This window comes from Varanus komodoensis, unplaced genomic scaffold (genome assembly GCF_004798865.1).
Source record: "Varanus komodoensis strain SLA01 unplaced genomic scaffold, ASM479886v1 scaffold38, whole genome shotgun sequence".
Classification (NCBI taxonomy): domain Eukaryota; kingdom Metazoa; phylum Chordata; class Lepidosauria; order Squamata; family Varanidae; genus Varanus; species Varanus komodoensis.
This window is the reverse complement of record NW_025335909.1, coordinates 7,396,925-7,418,244: the sequence shown is the minus strand read 5'-3', so window position 1 is coordinate 7,418,244 and position 21,320 is coordinate 7,396,925. Positions and strand designations below refer to the sequence as shown.

Below are 21,320 nucleotides of genomic sequence, written 5' to 3'. Positions count from 1 at the left end.
AAGAAGCAACAAGCAAGCAAACCAGCAAGCTAACTTTTCCAAGCACCTTCTCTATATCCTCAGGTTGAAAAAGATGAAATTCATCCATCAAAACCAAACCAGTAGCTGCCTGAATCATCACCCCAAAGCCTTCCTTTCAACATACTGTCCAAGCCAGAATGGATACAAGTGGCTTTATCAAACAGTATTTTGCAAACTGACCGCAGCAGGGAATGGCGAACACCTTCTCACTCTAGGGGTCAGAACGTAGCAGGCCAGTTATAGTTCAAAACAGTATTGTTTGACAACACGGCTTTGACACTGCAGTGGCAAAGACCAACATTTTTGCTGCCATCACTATAACACAGCAGAAAAGACAAGCTCTTACTTTTGGATGTATTCATCCAGATTTCCTCCAGAAGTGCCCCAGTCATTTATCTAAGTGCTTAATTACTGTATGCCCTTCAGAAACCTAAGAATTGAGCTCTACACAATAGAAGATTGTGCTTTTTGGTGAGTGTGTCAACCACCCAAGTCATTTCTCCATTCCAAGGTTAAACCAAGGTTTTGACAGATGCAGAAGCTACAACACCCTCCCTCAAGCATTCAAGATTCTGCCTGAATCTATTAGTCTCTAGGAGCAGACCAACAGAGGTGACACACCAACTTGGAAATGGAAATGGTGCCATTTTTTCTCTTATATCCCCTTCTTTGTGCCAAAAGAATGGTCAAGGTAGCTAGCAGTAACAAATACAGATAAAAAAGGAAAACTCTACTCAGAACATTAAAACAAACAACAGTAAAAGCAGAGTAAAAACCCATTTGAAAAATAAAATAAAATAAAATAAAATAGTGGGTTGTGGATTAAGCTGAATTAAATTCACTTGCTTAGTTTAACCATTCCTTTACTTAGCATGCTGGACTCACTGACTCAGACGAGCTCTGTTCATGCAAACATTAGCAGAATATGGCTCACTCCCTCTGCCTTCCAGGTTGGAAAGGGGGCTCCTTCACCAGCGAAGCACAAAACCCTGGAGTGCCTTCATGGATACGAGACTCCCTGTAGGGAAGCCATGGAGCACATGCTCCTTGCACCATGTGGACACTGCCTATATATAGTCGTTACTGGTTTTTCGGCGCCAGGTAAAGACCTTTTTATTTAAACATCATTTTAATTGTTAAAATATATGATCTGGCCAGGGCAACTTCTTCTTCCTTCTCTTTTCTCCTCCTATATTCTTTATTTACTTATTTTATACTGTTAATTTTAATTTTATATTATTGTATCTCAGTGTATTTTTTGTATTTTTGTATTTAGTGGTAATTTATTATGTTCTATTGTATTTCAATGTATCTTATTGTGTTGTAAGCCGCCCCGAGGCTTCGGCAAGGGGCGGCATAGAAATGTAATAATAATCATAATATAACTAATCTGGAGAGCAGCCGTCATCTACCTTCTCAGACTTTAACACTTAACTGTAACCGAAGTCAACAACAGAAGCCTCACTTTTGATTTTGATCCTGTATCTTATTCTTTCTACTTATACTAGAGGTCTTTCCTCTTCTCAGTCATATCCCCAAAATGGTGCTTGTTGTATTAGTGGTAAAATCACAATGTACCAGTTGAAGATCAGTGCTCTGCAGAAGTTTGTTTATGTTTTTAACACAACACAACACATTGTGCCTTCATCCATGTTGGAAGTTGTGGCCCTGCAGATACTGATCCCTCCCCTTGGCCATGCTGGCTAGGGCTGATAGGAGTTGTAGTCCAATGACATCTGGGTAGCTGCAAGTTACCCAATCCTACTTCATGTGAACAAAGTGCCTCCCTATATCATCCAATGCAGATAAAATCCACCCCGGCATGTTGGCAGGTTGCACTACCTTGCATCTTCTGCAATTTGTTCTTGTGGTAAAGTGCACAGTAAATATTTTAAAAGATATTTAAATATATGGGTAAGTATGCCCTTTGCATTGTGATATGAAAGAAATAAGGGCTAGCTAGCCAGGCTAACAGCTGGTGATGGAAAGGCTACCAATCAATCCCTCTGAAGAAGGTATGTGGAGGAAAAGTTACAATAGCCTCATGGGCTTCCAGCAGTTTCACAGCTGGTGACTTACCAGCATTCAAAGAATGAATGAGTTTGGCAACCCGGGTTTTTATCTTAAATGATAGATGAGAAATACAATGGTGAGGAGATGGAGGTGCAACACCAGTGAGGAAATATGCAAAATAATCAAAGGAAAGTCAGCCGAAAGAAGGAGGTTTTCAATTAAGCACAGTTAATTGAAATAAATTTCAGAAGAATGAATAAATAGTTGAAGATTGAAGAGAAACTATGGATGGTGGCAAAGAACAAAAACAGAGAGCATGGTACAGGTCAAAACAAATGGGGACCAGGCTGGAGGGGAAATGGAAGCGGAACATAATGTATAGCTCATTATAGGAAGCTGACTGTATTCATCAGTGGCCTAATGTCATGGAATTTTAACACTAGTAGAGGAAAGAATCTGAATTCTTGACAGCCTGAGATGAGGCGGCCAAAAACACCCAGGGTCAGTTCATACATGGAAGAGACTCATTTGGCCTCATTATCTGATGGCTCCATTCTGATGTTGTTATTACTTACACATCTAAAAACAGGATGTTGTATAAAGAAGGATGGAGGCTTGGGCCCAGAAAGCTTAATATTTTTAAAAATGCACACTCACATATTAAGCAATGCTATGGGAAAAGGGAAAAGAGGAGGAAGATTCATCTTCATCTTCAGTGAGGAAGATCAGAATAGTTAAGGAGGGGAAACAGCGCAATGGAAAAGCACATGCTTTGCCTGCAGAAGGCTCAGTCCATGGCATGTCCTGCCTGGGGACCCTGAGGGAGAATCCCTCTTGAAACTCTGGACAGCCACTGCCAGCTGATGTGCACAATACTGAGCTAAATGCAGCAATGGTCTGACGCAAAATAAAACAGTTTCTTCTGTCTCTCAGGTGAATACAGGAATTTTCCTTATTCCACATAATTGCCTTTGAAGCACCATGAAGCAATATTTACGTTCCAACTGTGGTAATGAATCTGAAAGGACCCTGTCCTACAGGCAGTTCAACAGCTGATGCTGTACTCAACGAACAGACCCCTTCCTGCTTTCCACAGCATCTCCTTTTCTGAGACTTCAGACCCATCCATTTTAAACCAGATTTTAAAAAAATGGGTAAGTTGAAAGATCTGAAAGAGAGGAACCTGCATCTGTTGTATGCACCCACTTAGATTAGCTCCAAGAGCTCTCCTGATGCATTCCTGATAGCCCCTTGCCTATGAAAACAAGCAACGTCTCAACAAGGATGCATCTAAACATGGCAACCAAGCTCCTAAATCAGGAAATGATCACAGTTGCACCTTACTCTTTCTCAAAGGAGTAAAAGGTGGCACAGTTGGAGTTTTCCCATTCTATCTCACCACTACCCTACTCTATAAGTAGAGCCTAAAAGAGCATTATTGTCCCAAGGTCATTCAGTGAGCACTAGGGGTGGGCAGGGATTTGAAGCCAGGTTTCCCCCATCCAAGCCCAACATGCTGTCCATTACATTATTCTGTTAATGAAATGTGGAAATACGTATTTTGGCATAGCCCCTGTTGCAAGAGAATGTGGTAGGAACCAATACAAGCAGGGAGTCAGACAGAAAAGGGTCAAGCCCTTTCTCCAGAATTGCTGGCATATCATATCTCAGCTGTTTATTCTCTGAACAGCATCCAAACACAGTGTGTCCTTTGTCCAGGGCTGCTTTCACCTGTGCTAGGAAACCGACTGGCCCTCTTGAGCAAGAGGCCATTGTTTGACACCTGTCGCACTCCCTACACCTACAAGGCAGTGCAGATGGTGCCATGACAGCTGCGATCCTATCCCAGATGCTTGTTAAATATAAAAGGGCACCTTGCTGGGAGGAAAGAAAACTGAACAACATCAGGTCTCATTTACAGTGCTTGATTAAACTCTCACGAGGGGAAATGTAAGCGGATCCTTCCAGGCCCAGAGGGGTGGAGAGAGTGATTCCCCTGAAAACGGCAGCTCACTCCCTAGACTGCCTGGCTTGTAAAGAAATGCCACGATGGTGCATGTTTGTGCCGCACAATGTGGCCGGCTCAGGTGCAGTTTCCTAATTAGTTACCGCCTCCCACTATGAGAAGTTGGTAAAAAGGGCAAGTGAGAAAACGGGAGGCAGGGAGGGGGAAGTCAGGTGACTGGCAATGCAAGCAGCTCCTCTCCATGAGAGGGCACTTCCAGGGAATGCAAAATGCCCTTGCTCATAAACAACTACCTTGTTTTGCTTTGGAAATGTCAGCAAGAGAAAGGCTTTAAAACAGGGGCCTGCAGTACCTTCCCTACCCCTGTTGTGCTAGAGATGAGATATGCTCCTGGGGGCGGCTGAGCCCTCCCCGAGAGCTACGTGAGAGAAAGGCTGCCACTTCGGCGGCTGGCCACCCTCCATTCCCTAAGGTAATACAGTTCATGGACACCTTGACAGCTACATGGACTCCCAGGAGCTGCGCATAAAAACACAGAGCAGGAATCAGTAAAAGGGTCAGGCATTCTTAAAGAGGCAATATAAGTGTCCCAGAACTGCTTTATGGAATCAGATCCACAACCAACTGAGATGAGTAGTCAGTTTCCAAAGAAGATGCCTCTGAGCTACCATAGGTAGGGCAGGAAGGCCAAGGAAACGATATTCAGAGGTACAAAGCCTCCTCCATGGGTTTCTTTAAAAAATAAAAAAGGCAAACATAAGGTGCATTTCCACAATCCCATCCCTGCTGTAACACTCAGGAAGGAGGCATCCATGGTTAAATGGGTTCTTTTAGGAAAAGGTATGTCTGCTGCGAGGAAAAGAAAGACAGCATTCACTGTTGCTGAAATTTAAATCAGGTGTGCTCAAGTGAAAAGACCATTCTGCTTGGACATAAAAAGCAGTTTCCTCTTACTAGGATGATAATACATATAAACAGAGTTCAGTTTTGGAACCCACTCCAAATTACTAGGTTCGACCTTGGAATATGTGATGCAATAAAGCAAGCATGCTTTTGAGCCTATACAGAGTACGTCACTCTACAGGACCAGCTCAAGAGATTTTGCTAAGGGGAAGCAGGAAATGGCACCCCTTCTCACAAGCTGACATGCACAATTTTGAAGTCTTGTACTGCTACCTGAGACAGAAAATCCCAGAAATGCATCATTTTCTCCTTGGCAATAAAAATACAATTAAAAGTGAACTAAACAACTAATAATTTGTTGTCTTTCCAAGGCACACAAAATCAGTCCCCTTGCTATACCAATAGTAGGACTAGCCCCATCTCCTACTGCAGTCCGCCACTTAGCAAAGATCAAGTTCACAAGATCAGAGAATGTGGCTTTGCCAGTTGCAAATTGAGTCCCTACAATCCAGTACCCAGATGCCTAAACACATTTATTTGGATGCCAATTCTGTGCAATGTATGTCCAAAGTGGGTACTTAAGTTCATGCTCTAAAGTTCTCTTATTTGGATTCATAATGACAGAGCAGCAAGTCAATGAGCTGGCTACTTAAAACGGGCCTAAGAAATTGCACTCCTTGGATATGCCTGATATTTAAAAAAAAATAGTACACCAAAACAACTTATGAAAACGAAACAAGAAGCAAACATCCTCTTCCCAACTTTGAAACGGTCAGCAAATGAACCATGGGGCATAGCTCCCAAAGATTCCAACTTAGATTACTTTCTAAGAGGCAAAACAGGTCTATAACTTGCACCAGGACTTTCTAAGGATACACAGCAAGATCATTGGTGCAAATATGCAAACTCTGAAAGCCTCAAAGCCTCAATCTTGCAGCAGCGAATGAAAGAGTCACTGTTGCCTTCAACCGCAACTGGCTTTCTGCTCTTCAGTTTAAGACACAAACCTATGCTCCTGAGACAGGAAAAAACTCCCAGCCTACAACTCCCAGCATGCCCCGCAGCTTTGTTCAGTATCTAGAAACATACTCTGCTAGCCAGTGAAGTTGTAAGAAGGGAGTCAAAGGGTCCCTGTTACCAGCCCTGGTCTACACAATGAACCACTGGTTAATTTCATAATCTGTCATTCTGTGTCAAGATATCATCAAGTCATAAGTAAAACATCCCTTAACTGAAAAAGCTCCTCTGCTGAATCTTAAAAGAATCAAAGCTGGAACTCAGACTTACCTCCCACAAAAGAAAACTAATATTTTATTGTCAAAAACTGTACAATGTCTTGCACAGGTTTTTACTGATGGCATAGTATTAATCAGATGTACAGAAACATGTAAAATGACAGGCTAAAAAGAACTTAGCTAATCTCATACTATCTCTTATAGTGGATGTCCAGTTCGAATCAGTCCAGTGAGAGAGTCATAGACACTGGAGCAAAACCCAAGGGAAAGAGGAAAAACTAAATGGTAGCAGAGAAACTGAGGATTTTATTATTGTGTACATTTATTATGTTTATAACTTGCCTTTCTGACAAAAGTGACTGTCAAGGTGGCTAACAATACTAAAATAAAGATAAATACAGAATTTTGATCAAATCATAAAAACAATTCAACTAAAAGCACAATTAAAAATACAGCGATAAAAAGAAACAAACACCCAATGAGTAAGTTGCTGCTTCCCTGGACGAAGCGCTAAGTGGTAAATCAAAGGCACTGCATTTCTTCTGTACAGCTGTGTTCTCTTATTAATTTATGTAGCGCTTTTTGTTTTTTCTCTCATCATGGGGCTTAGTTTGACAGCATGTCATTCTCAAGGCCACCCAATGAGATCCATTGCAAGACAGCGGTGAGAACAAGGATCATTTCCTCCATATGGAAGGCCAATGGCCTTTTCTACCTCCAACACACACACACATGCGCACCCACAGTTCTGTGTGCAATGTATTGTATCTTGTTGCAGTGGGCAGAATAGTCCCTGAGCTGGGGATGTAGCTACAGTGTGCACCACCACCCAGATCCCCGGGGAAAAGCAGGCCTCAGCTACGCACAAACACTCCTGAGCTACCAAAGGTGCATCCTCAAGTTCAGGGAGTGGAGTCAGAAATTAGCCAATATGGTGAAGGTCAGGGGGGCATTTTTTAAAACACAAAAATTGCACCATTGCTTCTGTCTGATATGCTCTCGCGTGCATGATGTACTACTCTCACTCGGCCAGTAAAAAAGACGGGCCTGTTGTCGTGAGTGGAGTGGCAGACATGAGTCTAGAAAGCCTGATTCAGACTCACTGACCTGGGTGGCCTTGGAGCATCAGTGCGGCAATGACAGAGGCCACAGGAGAGGTCCATGAGAGCGGCTCTGACTGGCCTCCATCACAGCAAACTGGCCAGGCTGCTCATGGACCAGGTCTCGGCTATTCTCGCCGATTCTTGTGCTTATTTTGGCATGCTATTCCCTACCTGCAAGCCCACTTTCCACATTTCCCTCTTCTCTGTTGTTGATTCATCTATTGGGGTAGATGAAGGGATTAGTGAAAGATCATGTCTCATGGAAAGTGGTTGGTATAACTAGCCTTTGAATCAACTTTATGATTCTGTGCACATACTAGCTATTAAGATCAAAAGATTTTAGGGAGAATTGTGTTTTAAACCAATAATCAGAAGGAACATAGAACTGAAAAAGCATTTCCGATAATCTGCCCATCAATGCAGTTTTTTCTTCAGTTAGCCTGTATAATTAAAAAAGCCATGTACAAATATATGGTATTTTCAGCTGACAAAATGGATGTGGGCAACCTGATGCTTAAATCTTCAGTCCTGTAAAATCTTTAATACGAGTGTGCATACGTGAAATCCCACCGAGAAAATTAAGTTTGTATGAGAAGGGCACTTTGAAAACCATGCGTGAAGTTTTAATAAACACTTTTAGACTATATTGAAACAGGAATCTATCATCAAAGAATTGAAACAACCAATTGGAGGGCAGAACTGCAGGAGCTGTTAAACACCATGTAATGATACAACCCTAAACAACAAGAGGGAATATTCCTTGCAGTTGGAACCAAAAAGGGACAGCAGAGAAGCAGAATGGAAAAAACTAATTCCAATATGCTTTATCACTTTCCTCTAACATATATGCAACTTCATGAAGAATGCTCTTAAATACATTGCCCCATGCACATAAAATTAATTGGTCATGGCAATTCTGTTTACCATAGAAGATTTTTCCCATACATTTGTAATGCACATTAACAGGAATATTTTGGGGCAAATAAACATGGGCGATATAAAGAGTATAATGAGAGTAAAGAGTAAATGAATCAAGAGTCCAATGAGACTATAACTCTGCAAATGTATTAGCATGTCTTTGAAAAAGAGATTAGAAAAGGTGATATGGAATTCAACATACTATGTTAATACTGAAAAACAGGGGAATTTTGTTTAACCAGTAAAACAGGGGAAACCTGCGCTGAACAAAGCCTGTCAAAGGCAACTGCAGCAGAAAACAGTTATAGTGCTGACAGATCTGGGGTGAATTAATGAGGGAAAATTAGTAATATCGTACATGACAATATACCACCAGATCTTAGATCAACAGATATAATACTAATCCCTTTGCACATTCTTGCACATCTGTTTTTCTAAGCTTAGTGACCATAACAAAGACATATTGGTTCTTCCACACAATTTGTCTGTACTCTTGACAGCAGAGAAGGGGCTTTCCATTTTTGTCATGCAGAAGAACCTCCCTAAATGGATATTTTAAAAAACCAGTTCATTTTGTAAAGCTGCAGAAGAGCAACGATGGGTAGACAAGTTCAGGCACTTCATGGCTAAAGGATGGAACCAGAGCTGGTCCAGAAGGTGGAAAGCTGCCTTCTCACCACTTGGGCCATGGCACATCAAAGCCTTTACAATAATGTCTACCACCTGGATGGCATCATCAGCCTAAATCGCTTTCAGAAAAAAACAGCCATGAAGCCTCCAAAGCATTAGAAAGTCCCTGCTGTTAACACAGAGATGGGGAAAGTGCTGTCTGAAATTAGGCTGAGGACTGCAAGTTCTCCACCCAGCATGAAAGCAACACTGCTGCTTAGGAAGTGCCAAGCACTACCCTGAAAAACTGGTCAAGCACAAATAAGTCAACAGATACCTGCATCCACCTACTTCTCCCAATTGGCAGCTGACAGCATTGTGATGGATTTAAAATTGCTGGAAAGGCTCAAGAAAATTCCCTCAGTCTGGGCAGCCAGAGAACATTTGCCTCCTTGCTGTTCATCACTGTTCTCCCTTCTTTTGCCCTCCCCTGAAGCTCTTCTGCCCCACTTTACCTTCAATGATCCTCGCTGATGACTAAAGTGACTAAACGTTTAACACTAGAGCTGGTTCTTAGCTTCTTCATCCAGCAATGCCCCAGGTAGAACAATGACTGAAGAAGTTCCCTTCCAGAAGTGCAAGAACTGTGTCATTCTTTGGAAAAACTGAACGATAGTTTATGGAGAAACCAGGGGATATTGGGTCTATACCATAAAGGGACCCAGGATAAACTCTTATGTAAATCTATTCTAAATGTAATGCATAAATATTGATGCCATAAAATGGATCATGGTCAATTGTACAAGCCCAGCTTCTTAGGGTTGAAATTATTTTGAAATTCCTCCTTTCAAAATAATTTTGCTGCTTCTAATGTACATATTTTGAGAGCAAGTGTGGTGTCGTGGTTAGCAGAGTGGGACTGGGACTCAGGCAACCTGGGTTCTAGTCCCCGCTAGGCCATGGAGCCAACTGGATGACTTTGGGCCAGTCACAGACTCTCAGCCCAACCTACCTCATAGGGTTGTTGCTGTTGTAGGGGGAGAAAGATATAAGCCACTTTAAGTTCTTTAAAAGAAAAGGGGGAAAGGGGGGGATATAAATCTAAAAAAATAGATTGAGTCACTCTAGCTCCATGTACAATGAGCGCAGTTAAAAACTGCCTTTTCCACTCTTCACCTTTGTGTACAAAACAGGAATTCCATGGTTATTATGCCAGAATAATTCAGAATAAGACCTGCTATTCTCCTCATAAAGAAAAGATTTGTATGTTTCTTTTCCCCATTCTTGATTCACTGGGTCCTGTAAAAAAACTGTACTCAACACAGTATCCGAGATGGCTGCCATGCCACTGCTAGTCCTGTCGCATCCATGAGACCAACTGCTAGCACCGCAAAAACGAGGGTTTCTGAAAAGCAGCCCAAGACAGGCACAGGAAGACTTGCTTTCAGAATGAGTATATCAGGGCAGCTTCCTTCCAGGAACACTGCTGGCCTGCTCATTCCAGAAACAAGTGTTTCCACTCTTTCCGCCTGCCGTACAAAGTGCTAGCAATGAGTCCTGTTAGAATGCAGTCAAGCACTGACTGCTGCCCAGACGTTCCTTCTCTTAATGTTAGTTACCACTGCACACATTTGCCAAGATAAGCTTGTGGCCGGATCCAGAGCCAACCCAAGACTGCTGCTGTGAAGAGAAGCAAATTGTGTCCTCATTCTTCCAGCAGTACACAGAGTTCAAAGCCAGCCAAATAATTTGCTGGTGGAAAAGGGACCCCAAATCTGCTGCTTAAGGTGCCTCCTTCTGCCTAATGATGGACAAGCCCTGGAAGGAAGTCCCTGTTGGTTCAAAAGGATTTACTTTAGATTGACTACTACCATTAGATTGCAGTCTTAATGAGGTTCTTTTGGGGATCTAAAGCAGCGATTTTAAGGTGCTGCTATATTCCCTACTTACAAAGATTTATTGGCTAACTAACTGCAATTGCATCAGAATCTAGTGATTGCAGGATAAAACATGGGAAAGCCCCTTGCCTGGGAGCTCAAGGATTATTCCATCTACTGCAACAAGATATAATACATTGTACACAGAATTTTGTGGGTGAATGTGTATGCTGAAGGTAGAAAAGGCTATCCAGATGGGGGACCTGTCACTGTTCGGCATTGGGTGGCCTTGAGAATGACATGCTCTCTGTTAGACTAAGCATCTCGTTGAAAGAAAAAACAAAAAGGGCTACATAAATTAATAAGAGAACACAGCTACACAGAAGAAATGCAGTGCCTTTGATTTACCACTTAGCACTTCATTCAAGGAAGCAGCAACGTTCTCATTCAGTACTGGTGGCAGAGAATCAAGGCTCTGGAAGGGACTGGTCACCCATTGGGAAGAGAGAGGGAAGTAAAAAGACACCCCAGCATTGTTAATTTGCTTATATAAGAATGTTCCTGAGCTCTCCCTGCCAGCCTGCTCACAACTACAGAAACCGCAGTTCATGGATGGATTGTATAATAGCATACATTTGCTCGCGTGATGTGAATGATAAAGAAAACAAGGCAGCCAAAGGAACCTCCTTTTAAGAAAGGGAGGGATCTCCTTCTGGTAGAGAGGTGGAGCCACCAAATGCTTCTTCTCTCTTCTTGCCAGAGACACTTCAGAGACACAATCCAAGCTCCTCTTGCTGAGGAATCCTCTGACCACCTGGCCGCAAGCAACAGCCTCACAATAGATTGAACCCTGCGGCTCTGCTGCTCCAACCCCACCACAGACTAAGAGCTGGTGCGCCTTCCTATCTCATTTGCAAGCTGAAAAGCTGCAGCTCATGTTTCTACAAAGAGTTTTGCATCACTGTTTCAGCTTCAGCCCTACCAAGAACAGGAATAAAAAGGCAAGCTGTGGAACTTAAATCAGTTCCACAGCTTGCTTTTTTTTTTTTTGTTTGTTTAACTGTTAAACAAAACAAAACAAAAGAGAGAGAGGGGGGCAGGCATCAATTGTTTCTATCAAAGGGTAAAAGGCAGGATATTAGTGCAATGTTGTAACAATAAGAACAGAGCAGGAAAGGTCAGAACATAATAAGCCCATGTTTAAAGCAACACTCAAGGTGGCTTGCAAAATAACAACAAAACAATTCATCACAAAAATGCAATTATTTTAAAACAACATAATAAAAACACAAACCAAACATTACAAGATGACAAAAGCACAATCTGCCTGAAAATAGTATTTCACAAGAGGTGTAAAAGCAGTATGGAAAACAGAGAGAAGACCCCTTTCTCTCCTGTGCCAGCATTCTAATTCATTCTAATTCACTTAACTAAGGCGATGGGGAGGAGGAATTTTCAATACAGGGACTCCTACCCAGCTTTACTTCCTGGAACCAGCACCCTGACTGAAAATGAGTGCTTACAAGCATGGACAGAGAACTTCCCTTTTACCTCTGGGGTAACCTAACCAGTTCCAATATAGTGGCTTAACTGAAATAACATCTAGGTAGTTTTGTGGCTTTCGTTTTACAAATCAAGCTTTGCATGGCACACAGAAGGGGCAAATACATACATATTGACCGCTCTGCATATGTAAGTTGATAGGGCACATGCATGCGCACACACTTTTTTCTCGGATAGGTGTAACCCCCAATTCGTTTAAAATCAGCCACGTGACTTGAGACAGGATGCGCCGCACACCTCCCGCAGATGCAGAGTTTACCGAACTGCTTACCTCCTCCATTTTTTCCGGACTTGGACTTTCAGTACTAGGCAGCATTTCTTTAGCCTCAGAGAACTCTGGTTTGGCTGCCCTCGCCAGCTGGTCAGCAGGAGCCATGCCAACATCCGACGGTCCTCTCGCATTCTGACTTGCAGTAGCTGTTCCAAGAATCAGCTCATCCTCGTCAGAATCTGGCAGTGGTGTTGGGCTAATGTCTTCTAAGCCAGTGCTGGAAGGACGGGAGGAAGGGGTCTGTGCTCTGTAGCTGGGCTGAGAGTTGGAGCCAAAGGCTGGGATTGGAGAAAGCTGGGAGGAGGAGGAGGAAATGGGACTGCCTTCCATTCGAATCTCATTGTCCGAGTCATGCTCATTGAGGAAGTATAGCTTTGTTCTCTGCTCTTTTAAGAGCATCTCAATCCGAGAGTCCAGACTGTTATGCTGGACTTCAGATTCTACGACTGGGGTGCCTGGAGTCTCACTCCTTTCTGGCGTCTGTGAGAAGGGTACTGGGGGTTGCTCGTTAAGACTGCTAGGTTCTGGCAAGGGCGGAGGTGGGGGTTCTTCAGGCTTTTCCTTCACAGGAAGAAAATCAACACTGGTAGCAGTGCTACTCTCAGCTACCATCTCCGTGGGAGGTGGTGGGGGACGTCGATACTCAACCTCTCTAGACCCTGGAGGAAGTGGCGGTTCTTCAGGCTGGGAGTATGTTGTTGGTGGTGCCTGGTATGGGGAGAATGCCGATTTGTAACTTGAAGAACCAGAGTGACTCAAGGGAGAACTGTGGGAATATTGCACAGTCTCTTGCTGATGGGGTTTGAATGCACTGAACTGATGCTCTGATCCTCGAAAGACACCTGCTGAGTTATGAACATAGTGATGGCCCGGTCGTCGATTGTAGGCATCTGTAAATTTTGTTTCATGCCTCCTGGGTTTATATCCAGAGTCCTGTCCAAAATGGTATGCTGGTGTTGTTTGACGACTAGAGTAAGCAGAATCTTGCGAAAAGGGAGTCCCTAGGCGTGGGGTGAGAGGAGTTCCTTGGGACTGGGGGGTAAGTTGGCTATAAGAGTTTGGGGTGTCTTGCCGACAACTGGAAAAGGCTGTATCATGGGAAAATGGGGTACTACTGTTTGGGGTAGCTGATGATCCCACAGAAGAAAGGCTATTGTCTTTTAGACGTTTCAGAGTATCAGCCAACTATAAAAAAGAGAAAAGGAAAACAGGAAAATATGCATATAGTTCTTGAGAAGCATTGACACAAATGCCAGATTACAGACCTCTGGTGTGGATATGCAGTCTTTCTCAACAAAGATATTTCCTATACAATGAAGTATGTATAATGGGATTAGGAATATCTGTGTGACAATGGGAAACACATGCATAGCTATCTGGTTTATTCCCAAAGTTAAGTGAGTCTTAAACTGACAATACTGCTCAATGGAGACATGCTAAATGTCAGTCTTAGACTATGTAACTGGCTCATTTTAATTGCTCTCTTTTACTATCATCTTAAATGTTGCATTCCACTTTGGAGGGCTCTTTTGAAGGACAGAAGTTAGCATATAAATGGTTTTATAAATGGGATGGGAAAACTTTCCGATTTTGTAAAATGGTTCCACATCTACCACAGGACTAGCAATATTAATATCTGATTTTTTTCTCTCGGCTCCAGCATGCCTGGCCAATGATCAGATACACCAAAATATCTGAAGGACAACAGGTTGGGAATGGCTGTTCTACACTATCTATTGTTTGCCTGACCTTCTTAGCATTCATTAAATTTGCATACAGAAAACCAAAAGGACAAACAAGCTTCTGGAAAAGTACTGCTGAAGCAAAACCTAAGATATCAACTTCACAAACTAAGGTCAGTAGTTAATCAGAATTAATAAACCAAATCCAAGTCAGCCCACTGTACTACTTCAGTGCCTCCACCTGCACATGGCTTGTGTTGTGGGCCTGAACACTATTAGTCTTAGGCGAATGGGTAACTGCCAAGTATAATTTAAGGTGTCAACTGACATGCGTACCACAGACACACCGTTTCTTAGTTCCTGCAACCAGATCCCAGTAGTGGGCCCCAGTACCAGCCCTCTTTCAGCTGGTAGAATTGTACACAGGACAAAAAGGTTCCTGAAATCACCCTTTCTTCTAAGCTACTAGTCTTCTTAAAACTCTAATGTAGGAGGAGTGGGGGGATTAAATGTACTACCTATAAAAGAGACTGTGTTTGAATAATAAAATGAAAACAAATTCTTTGAACACAGACACACTAGGATGGCTGGAATGATTCCAACAATGGATTTTTAGGAACCACAGGCAAAGCCAGCTGAATTGGTTTCAATTAAAATTTACTCTGAAAGTCCTCTTTAGCAGCCTTTCCAAACAAACTAGTTCAACCCTGAAGAGAAAAGTAAAATTAAAGGCTTTAAAACACTGCTGATGGTGAGCTTCATGCAGATTTGACCAGGTAGCACCCGCTTTAAAAAAACACTTCTATCCTAACTTTCCATGGAACAGCAAAAGGAACTGATCTTGAAATTAATACAGCAAAAACATAGTCAAACCCATAGTCAATAAAACCAAATACTGAAAAGTATTAAGTAACTGAGGAATTCAGTGGAAAACTAAATATATTTCCCACCATGAATCACTGTAGAAGAAAGTATGAGGCTAATGGGTGGCTTTTACAAAATAAATAAATAAATAAATAAAAGTAATGGCCACAGTCATTTAAGGATGGATTGCTTGCTTGCTTGCTTGCTTGGAAACACACCTTGCCATATAAATATGCTCAGTGTTGGGGTTTTGGTTCAGACAGAATCTAAATATAAATGAGAAGAGTAGAACTAATGCAAGGGAACCTTGCATGATTACATTTCGGTTGCCCAGAATACGAACCAGGACAAAGCACCACAAGGTTGGTGCTGGAGGCCGGCATTGCTGAGCAGCTCCTGTGGCCCACAGCCCAGCAGAAGGATCACTGCTGACTGCCTGCCAGCCACCCCCACCGCCATATTGGAATTGATAATCAGAAGATACTGTGACCCGGAGCTAAGTCTCAACTGTTCCCAGGGTCCTGCACAGGCCTTAAGTGTAGCCCTGAGACTTGTTAGATTTAATTGCTGTGAGACATCTGCAGGGCTTCAGTGAAGTGATGAACCAGCAGCAACCAGGCACTGTGAATTCCTCACCTCAGCCTGGAAATAAGGATATTTTCACACCTTTTTCCTGAAGTTGGTGGGACAACCAGGCCTTCTCTCGCCCTCCCTTCCCTTGTCTCCCAGGAAGAGAAGCTAGCTTATCTATTGCAACAGCCTCTGAAACACAGGAAGAAAGGACCTGTACAAAATCCAAGGAAAGAGGCATTGCTCTTTGACTTTCCACTTGGAACAAGGATCATGCACCATGTCCAAGTAACTTGTACCCCAGGAACAAAATTGATCACAGCAGGAAACTCTGCGATAGAACAACGTACCATAAAATCACTCTTTTCTTTCACTAATTTATTTTTAATCTCTTTCCATATTTCACCATTATATTAATTCAATGAACTTCATATTATCATCAATACAGGTGGTTGTGTTGATACAGGTGGTTTTGTTTTTTCCTATAATTCCTCTAATTGGAAGTTAGATGCCTTGGCTGGACCAGGCCCTTGAGATTTAAACATCCCAAGTCCTGTCACAGCCTGTTCACCTTCTCACCCCCAAGTATGTGAGTGCAGTGGCAAGGAGGAGAGGCAGCAGCAGCCATTCCTCCTCTGGGCAGTTTAGGCTTGAAAAAATAAGAAAGGCACTGGGCAGCAGCACAACAGCAGGGAAGTGGGTCCATGCAGGGGGGTCTTGCTCAAGCCAGCTCCAGATCGACAGCAACCCCTTGGCTGCAGAAATTATATTTGTCATGTTTTCAAAAAAGAAGAACAGTGAAACCTGCCCACGTTCCCTTTATGTGGATTCCAGCAAGATGCTGAATCCATACTGCTAACATGGAAAAAGAATAGAAATTATTCAACAGAAGGCCTCAGACCCTGCAGAATTAGACCCGTGGAATCACAACAGCAGCTTTCTTATTCAAACTTCCAAAGACATGCAGGAAAAATGAATGTGTCAAAGAAATTAAAGGTCTAAAACAAGCTTGCTTTCTTTACCCTACCTTGGCCTGATAAAGAGCAAGGCCATGGGATTTCAGTATTCAGAGAAAAGAGAAAATGAAAGGAAATGTTCCTAAAGGCACTTATAGTTCTAGGCAAAGTATAACTTGGAAGCAAAAATAATTCAAAACAAATAGATTCCTCAGTGTACAAACAAAGGACATGTTAGGGTTAGGGTAAAGGCTGAAATGCTACACCTACTTCCTAGTAAGTAGAGCTCATTAACTTCAGTTGAACTGGGCTAAACACACTTGGCCACACTGAACAGGGTCCTCCAGGCCTGCCAGAAGTTGTATACAAGCCTTAATTCACAGCCTCAGTGATTAAACGCTGCCTCTTCTGTACCTCTTCCACTCATTCCAATTCAGGGACTTATTTGGGGGGAACATCAAACAAACTGCTCAGCAACAGCATTTGATGCAGTCTGTCCTTGCGTGCATTCCTTGCCAAAACCCCCCCTGAATTTGCAGTGTTAACTATTACTAAAATATGGCTGAGAAATCTCTCCTTGCCACTTGATCTTAGGGACCAAAAGGTAGAGGAGGAGGCAGCTAACCTCATTTATGAAATTTTTATCACACATAGGCAGCATATGCAATCATCCTGCGCCTCCACTACATTTTTCCTCTCAATAACCCTATGTTGCGTGTTGGGCTAAGAGACAGTAAGTAACAGGACCAAGGACACTGGCAGGTTTCAGGACGGGAACAGCGACCAATGGCTCCTTGTCCTGATGGCGCTATGCTGCATCCAGCATCAGAGGCTGCGTGCCTGGGGGAAGCGGTTACCGGGGGAGCACAAGTCAGAAGATGCTACGGCACTCGGGCTGCTTGGTCACTCTGTGAACAGAAGCCTGACTAGGTGGGCCCTTGCTCTGATCCAGCAGAGCTCCTCTCATGCTCTCATGGGTGAGAATCTGAACCCAGCTCCACTTGGTCCTCGTGCAAAGCTCTAAAAACAACACACGATTTGCAGCACAATCCTATGTACGCTCACTCAGTCCCACTGAATTCACTGGGATGTTTTCTAGGCAAAAGCGTACAGGGTGGCATCTTTTGAGATGATGTATCATCTACCGCTTCATTGAAATATTAATTTCAATAAAAGTGCAATTACCAAAAGCTCAATATGGATGCCTTTTTGAAATATTAAAGGAAGAGTAAATGTGACATTTACAATTTGATAATTAAAACTAAAATTTCTTGCCAGAAGGAAAAGCCATATAATATTTCTATTTTTCATTCCCTGGCCAGAGTCAACTCAATAAGGTACTGGTATTAAGTCTAGATGTCCCAGAGCTTCACTGTGATTCTAGAAACATACCCCAGAAGGGAAGCTGAAGATGACAGCTGTCTGGACAAGAATGTCAATAATTTGTCTGAGACACAGACAAATCATCCATTGTTCTAAACAAAGCTCCTCTTGAAATTATTCTCTATGCTATTACAACATAACCAAGCCAAAGATATACCTGCAGAGTTTCATTTGCAGTGGGCGATGCATCTGGCTCATTCTCTACAGGGAGGGTCTGAGGAGTGTAGAGTCCATTCACAAGAAGCTCATAGAAATGCAAGCGCTTTTCACCTGGACAAATAACAGCAACTTTATTAAAGAAGGAACACACTAACCCATAGACAAGGCAACCTGGCACCGTCCCATTGTTTTGGACCACGACTCCCATCACATCTGACATTCAGCCGTTCTGGCTGGGGCTGATGGAAGTTGTAACCAAAAACACCTGGAGCGCACCAGGTTCCCTACCCTTGCCACATACAGTATGAAACTATAGATCTCTACCAGAAACCCTCATGTTAACAATTGCTAAATTAATAGTAACTATAGAATTTTTAAAAATAATTGTTGGAATTAAAGTATTTATAACACAGGCATGTCAGTCTTCAAATGTATCAGTACCTGTGGGCCAACATGAGAAATCTTTAAAACTGGACAATGTTCTCCAAAAAGAAATGGTGCTGCACGGGACCTGACTTGCCAGCGGCAGGGACTGGGCCGCACATGGTATCATCATGCATAAGTATAACCCTCTGTTCATAACAATGAGACCATAGAGTCATTAACTGGCAATAGAGTCATGCCTTGATGCAAGTCGATAGGGTAATCCTCCTTTGAATGCTGTATACAATTCTGTATTTCAGAAAGGATGGTGTGGAGCCAGAAAAAGTTCAGGAACTAGCAACCAAGACAGTTAGAAGGATGAGAAAGGTTACATGGCTTGGGTTTTTTTTAGCCTTGGGGGAGGTGGGGGAATGAGGAGGCAGGAGAAAAGTATATAACATTATGCATGGTGTAGAGTGAGGGGTTGTTTCTTCTTCCATAACACTGCTATTATATATATGTCTCCTCCTCCCCCCAATCCTATCTTCACAACCACCCTGTGATGTAGGTTGCACTCAGGGTCTGTTACTGGTCTAAGCTCAGTCAGTGAAACTTAGTATGTAACATAAAACGAAGTACTTCTTCACATGGCACATTTAAAACTACAGAATTCACCACCACAAGCTGCGGTCGTGGCCACCAGCATGGGCAGCTGCAAGCGGGGTGAGATAAAGTAACGAAAGACAAACGGAGCAACGGCACTCAGTCATGGCAGCACTGTGCTTTCTTCAGGATCAGAGGCAAGTCCAGTTGCTGGGGAACGGCAGTGCAAGGGTGCCACTGCTCTCATGCCCCGGTTGCAGGTTCCCAGAGAGCAGGCTAGCCATCGCAGGAAAGGCAACACTGGATCAGATGGGCCTTGACTCTGGTCTAGCAGGGCGCTTATGTTCTGATGTTTGCACTGTTGCATTCTTGTAACTACAAAGCGGGAAGATCAGCCCACGGGATACGGGTACAGGTGGGCAGTACTGCAAACTAGTTCTGAAATGGCACCCTGTGGTTTCCAGTCTAAAAAGTGCATACTTCTAAGCAAATAAAATAAAAAATGAAAATATGCATGTATTATGCGAAAGCGCTTCACGTATGTTGCTTGGTGGCCTTCTGAGAGCCCTGTAAGACAGACCAGAACTATTACTGCCATATCAAAGATTAAGGGACTGAGATTTTGAGTGAGCTGCTTTGCCTGAAGTCATCCATTGAGGTCATGGTTAAACTGGAGATTTTCTGGTTCATAAATGGTCTCTCAGCCCAATGCTTTACTAGCAGCTCGTGACTAGTTACATTCAGCTAAAACACAGGATGAAATCATTTTGTTGGACAGGTAACTATCCCAATTCCAAAAGCTGAAGTACAACAGATCAGTGTGTGGTCCTTATCTCACTAGCAGCAGCGCTCTTACTACAGACCAAGTCTGGATTTCACCTTAAATGACTCACTTAAAGTTACAGAGCTTCATTTAGGGCCTGTGAACAGAGTCCATGTTCTTTGGACTCCTAATAGTGATTTGGTGGCCTTGGAATGCTAGAACAGACATTTAAATGCCTTGCATTCCCTTTAACTTCACTCTGGTATGATCTAGAATATAATTACATGGTTTATTCCCAAAAAATATTTTAAATTGTAGGTAAGTTGGCCATACTGGGAAAATAGCTGGTTTTTAAAACTGCTGCTCATTCGTACCTTTATTTTTTATTTTCACTATAATACACAGGATCTGGATATCATATTAGTTAAGTCACAAATGCAGTTTATCTCTGAAGGCAAGAAGCAAGCATTCACAAGTATTTTAAAGGCTACCATTAGAAACCTACAAGAACCTTGCTTATCAACATTACCAGCAAAAATACATTTAAAAATAAAAGCAGATTAATACAATAATAATCTAAACCACAAATTTAAAAGCTGGGAGCTGTAATCCAGCTTACTTTGGTGATAACAGAATGACTTAAACCTATTGCATGTAATACACTTACTTACAAGTTAGTTCTACTAAACTCCATGAAACTTCAAACAAATAAACAGAAGATTGGGCTGCATATTCCAACTGGACTGAAACATGAATATTTCCCAGAGTGAGGAGCTCAAATCACACGTTGTAGTTTAATTCTTTGATTATATGTCTGGTGGAGGGTCACAGCTTGTGTCTGATACAGTATTCAACATAAATGTTGAGAAAGCACCGATTAATAAATCCATTTAGCCAAGATGTGGGGAATGAGACATGGACTCCAACTCCCATCATCCTCAACAATAGCCCAAGGTGATGAACCCTGGAGTCCAAAAACATCTCAAAAGTTTTTCAATTGGATCTAACTCCTGCTCTTTATCATTTTATTAAGTTCCTTCTCTAAAAGGTATTCATAAATCCTCCTATGACAATATGAGGATAAATACTGAACTTCAGCTGGGAATCAGTGTACCAAAAAGCAACTCCAACCTGCTTGGGTCAAGAATATGGAGTTCAAGATGTATACAGCTTCAAAATTCTACCATAAAGATTTACATAACAAAAGTGGGGGAAAGCAGAAACTTTTCCATTATAAAAAAAAATGCATGGGTTAGCTTTTACAGCAAAATGTGTAGAAAGAACATATGGTTAACATTTCCAGTACTTTTTACACTTAAGCTGGAAAGAAAAATGGTCTCACAACAGAGGTGAGACACAAATTAGCATACATATGTTAAAGTAACAAGCGATCCGGAACTATTGTATACATTTCTGGCAAAAGTAAACTAAGGCAAAGATGAAAAAAGTACAGTGCTGAAGCATTCAGTATGCTCCAGAAATTACTGCATTCCCAGCT

General features: G+C 42.4%; 1 protein-coding gene across 3 annotated transcripts in view; it reads right to left on the bottom strand.

Annotated features, from left to right (window-relative positions):
- SETD1B (SET domain containing 1B, histone lysine methyltransferase) overlaps nucleotides 1–21,320 on the bottom strand; it is a 46,416-nt gene that overhangs the window by 22,483 nt on the left and 2,613 nt on the right. For all 3 annotated transcript variants that reach the window (XM_044440921.1, XM_044440922.1, XM_044440924.1), the window contains exons 5-6: nucleotides 18,092–18,204; nucleotides 12,480–13,664 (exon numbers count right to left, since the gene is read on the bottom strand). In XM_044440921.1, coding sequence (XP_044296856.1) covers nucleotides 12,480–13,664; nucleotides 18,092–18,204 — 1,298 coding nt within the window. The remainder of the gene's footprint in view (nucleotides 1–12,479; nucleotides 13,665–18,091; nucleotides 18,205–21,320) is intronic.